Genomic DNA, 4,440 nt, shown 5'->3' with positions numbered 1-4,440 from the left:
GGTCTCTTAGTAACATGTCGACCTCTTTATACTAATGTAGCAATATTAGCAGAATAACAATAAAAAATTGACGTGGTTTACCATGCATTTCCCTGATATTATTCGAAGGCGAAAACCATATTATTTTTCTTTTCAGTTGGCTTCATTGATCTCAGTTGGTTATCTTGATAAGATGACGTCAAATATTTTGGCGATCTGCGACGTCATGATGACGTCCTCACATGACAATTTTTTCATATCACTCGTGTTGACGCCGACGGTCACTTTTCGTGTTCTATGAGGCATCGAAGGCTTTTGCCTTAATAGTAAGCCAAGAACAGGAAATAAATAAAGCAAAGTAAGGTGACCTTACAAATGTGCGCTTACCAGTACTCAGTAAAGCAGCAAACGTAGCCCAAATGCTTCCAATAATAAAAAATGAAACTTGAGAACTACAAAACCGGAAGAAATGCTGGTTGTTAGCTAGTAAAACAAATGTGGCACTGATACCCTTGTCTCGACGTAACTGGCTCATTAACGTAAGCGATGTCATCAGGAAGACGTTCCCAAAACTCAGCAGTACGTCGCAAACAAGATCGATGCGTGATTGTGTCCGGAAATGCGCTGAAAACTAATATTTGTATATGCCTTTACAAGTAGACCTCATACAAGTAAACCAGACACCAGTACCAACTCACGACCGCGGTACTTGCGGGATAGACGTACGAGCGGTAAGGTAAATGTGTTGCAACTTCCGAGGAGGAAGTTGCTGAGTGCACGTGCGGCGCAGGTGCTCGAGGCTAGAGCGCTGCATGGGCTCGGGCCTACCAGAAAACACTGGCCCTGCCCGGCCTGTGGGCCGGGCCAGAGCAGGTAAAGAAGAAGAGTAGATAGCTGGGCCAGTTGGTATGGATCCATAGAAGCGCTTGTTCTTGTCATTCCTCCCTGTGTGCGTCGTCTTGCTTTTCGCGCTTTCTATAGGTAAAGTAGTTTTCACAGCGGGCCCGGGCCGGGCTCGGGCCTGAAAGTCCGGGCTTAGTGCTGGGCCCGGGTTTGAGGCGGCGGGCTCGGGTCGGGCCGGGATTGGACTTTCCTCAGTTCTTAAGATTGTTCTACGTACGATGTGCATACATATAATTTCCACATATTTTATCTAAAAAATGCTGTTTTTATATGGGGCAAGCTTATTTGGAGTTTTATAGAAACAAGTATCGAACTTCTCTTGCTTCTTACATATGGGGCTACTTGGTTTATCTCAAACTGGTGCGCTAAAAGTAAGTAGACCATGCGCGTATATAGTTTGTAGGGTTTTGCGGCTGCATCTAGCCCTGAACCCTTTAGAGATGAGGCCAAGACCCAAAGAGATACATCTTTACTGGTCCAAGCCTTGGCCGCAACTGCCCGCTGCTAGCGGCTGCCGTGTGACACGAGCGCACACGCGATTATCGTTTTCCTCTACGCGCTCACAGCCGCCGAGTGCCCCCATACTGCCCCCTCCCCTTGGAAAAAAGTGAGCGAGAAGTACGCGGGCAACTTCACAAGGGTAGCGCGCGCAAGTGTCCTGTCCTGGCTATCCTTGGCCACGGAGGACTGCACGTGGCACACATGACCAAATGCCGGCGCTGTCCGCCCACAATTCTCTGTGGGACCTCATGGGCTGCCGGTCACGGGAACTGCTGACGCGCGCAGCAGAGGCAACTCTGCTGCCGCCCGAAGACGGAGGCGCAGCGGACTCGCTCAGGTTGACGACCACGGTCGAGAGCATGATGGAACGCCGATGCTCCTGGTGCAGCAGCGGTCGCAGCGAGTCATAAGCCGTTGTCGTTGTCGTATGTCGTTGCCGTTGTTGCCAACCAGACCATTCATGTGCGGGTGGCGGCCACTCCTCCAGGTAGGAGTCGTTGAACGCCAGTGACCTTGGCAGCCACGGCAGCGTGACGTCCCCAAGGAACCATACTTAATGTAACTGCGCAAAAACGGACGGAAACACGAAGGGCGAGAAAAGGACAAACAAGCGCAGACTATCAACTGAAGTTTTATTGCAAGAACGAGGCATTATAAAGGGCAGGAAAAAGCGAGAGAGGGCAAAAAAGGCGACAAAAGGCACGAGGGACCAAATCAACAAAAACATTGGCCACATCAGGCAAGGCACGCCCGTCATACAAAACCAAGATAACTTAACTCTTTATCATGTATGGTGACAGATGGAACACTGACATTCCATCTGTCATCTGGAGTTAAGTTATCTTGGTTTTGTATGACGGGCGTGCCTTGCCTGATGTGGCCAATGTTTTTGTTGATTTGGTCCCTCGTGCCTTTTGTCTCCTTTTTCTGCCCTCTCTCGCTTTTTCCTGCCCTTTATAATGCCTCGTTCTTGCAATAAAACTTCAGTTGATACTCTGCGCTTGTTTGTCCTTTTCTCGCCCTTCGTGTTTCCGTCCGTTTTTGCGCAGTTACATTAAGTATGGATCATTACCAACTAGCCCAACTTACCACTCTTCTGTCCCCAAGGAAGCTGCATATGCCTCCGGCGCGCACGCCTCCCTCGGTGATGTTGCGCTGCGGGTCAGACACGCTGGTGCAATTGCGCACGTGCGCGGCAGTTTCCTCCTCGAACGGGTCCACCTGTCCTGCCACCCTTTCCAGGGATTCCTGCAGCTGCGTCACCTCTTCCAGCCTGGATTGTTTATCCGCTTGCTGCTTTCTCGCCTTAAGCTCCTCCATCAGCCGCTTGTTCTCGATCTCAGCCGAGGCCAGCACCTGGTTCAGCTTTGCAAGCTCTTCCTGTATGGTCTTTAGTTCAGCGTCACTCCTCTTCAGACCGTGCTTCAGGATTGTCTCAGTGTCCGACGCCAGACTGAGCTGCTTCTCTTGCTCGGAGACCTTTGCCAACAGAGTCCTCTGGCCCTCCTCGAGCCCCTGTATCGGCCCCAGGTTCTTCTTGCACTCTGCCTCCTTCTGGTTCAGTTTCACAATTAATGTCTGCGCTTGACTGGCCTCTCGGTCGCGGTCCTGTTGGGCCTGGGCGAGCTGCGCACGGAGAACCGCCGCTTGTGTCCGTAGCTCGTCCAGCTGGGAGTCCTGGAGTGCGCGTTGCCGCTGCAGCTCTTCTTCATGGCTGCGCCGCATGTTTGCCAGTTGAGTGTCCCGCTCCAGCAATTGCTCCTCGAACTTGGCACACTGGTGCTGCTGATCCTTGAGGCACTGCTGAGCATCTGCAAGCAGCCTCTCCATGCGACTGTACTCCAGCGAGTCCTCGGCCACTTTCCGGTCCATGTTGAAGATCTGAGCTTCAAGGGTCTGGATTTTGTCACTCCAGGATGTCTTGGCCTCGAAGTAATGTTGCCGCGACTCTTCCAGCTGCTGTGCGAGCTGTTTCTCCAGAGTACGGACCTTGTCCTTCAGGCCAGAAATGTGGCTGTCCTTTTCATTAATCATGGTGGTGGCCTTGGCTTTGTAGACGTCGTGCTCCTGCTTGAGACCATCATGTGCATCTGTCATGTTTGCCAACTCGCATTCCAGCTGGCTGATGCGGGTAGCATGCTGCGATGTGTCCTGCTTGAGACGATCTACCTCAGCTTCAAGGGCAGCCTTGTCCCTCTCAAGGTCACGAGTGCGGACCACCTCGGTGCCGGACTCCGATTCGTCTGGTGTTAGTCTTGTGTGCGTGTGCTTCCGGTTCCTCCTCTTATTTCTTGTCTTCTTCCTTTTCTTCACGGCCGCCGCATTGTCGTCATCCCGGGACTTTTTGACCTCTGCTTCAATGTCGTCGCAGTCACCGGCCGTGTCCCCAGAAATCGCGTCGTCCAACGCCGTGTTCGCCTCACCGTTCCTGGACGCTGCACCCTCGCTGGCGGACGATGCATCGCCACCGCGTCGCTGGTCGTCCCGCGGTGCCGGCCCGCCGCACGAGCCCGCACAAGCGTCGACGCCGACCTCGTCAGCGCACGCATCGTCGCTGCCTTCGTCGTCAGCCCCAGGTGCCACCTCGCCGCACAAGCGCGCCACAGCCTTCATGGCCTGCGCGGGACGCCGAGGTAAGCGCCGAGGTGCTCGAGGGCGATGATGGCACGCCGCTGCTCGTCGGAGGTCATTCTCCCGGAAAGGCAGAGGCACATGAGGGTCTCCACCAGCTGAAGTAGGAAGACGAGGTCGTAGACCCCGTAGGCGGCCATATCCATGAACGCCCGCTTCAGCGCCCATAGCTCCTCGAAGGCGATATCGCCGTGCAGGGGGCCAAAATCAGGAGCTGGTGGGATCCGGCGTACGTTGATCGGGCAGAACACGTCGGGGCGGGCTCCTACCCGTTGGGTGCGAGATGTAGGGTTTTGCGGCTGCATCTAGCCCTGAACCCTTTAGAGATGAGGCCAAGACCCAAAGGGATACATCTTTACTGGTCCAAGCCTTGGCCGCAACAGCCCGCTGCCAGTGGCTGCCGCGTGACACGAGCGCACATGCGAT

The 4,440-nt window shown here is 53.9% G+C and overlaps 1 protein-coding gene across 1 annotated transcript; it reads right to left on the bottom strand.

Annotated features, from left to right (window-relative positions):
* Positions 1–1,549: 1,549 nt before the first annotated feature.
* Positions 1,550–3,996, bottom strand: LOC125758661 (centrosomal protein of 112 kDa-like). The gene is made up of 2 exons (XM_049416097.1): positions 2,473–3,996; positions 1,550–1,762 (listed from the first exon to the last, which is right to left on the bottom strand). Exons 1-2 carry the CDS (start codon positions 3,994–3,996, stop codon positions 1,550–1,552), a joined length of 1,737 nt encoding a protein of 578 aa, XP_049272054.1.
* Positions 3,997–4,440: the final 444 nt, after the last annotated feature.

The sequence above is a fragment of the Rhipicephalus sanguineus genome, chromosome 5, assembly GCF_013339695.2.
Source record: "Rhipicephalus sanguineus isolate Rsan-2018 chromosome 5, BIME_Rsan_1.4, whole genome shotgun sequence".
Lineage (NCBI taxonomy): Eukaryota > Metazoa > Arthropoda > Arachnida > Ixodida > Ixodidae > Rhipicephalus > Rhipicephalus sanguineus.
This window is presented reverse-complemented; position numbering and strand designations above follow the sequence as displayed.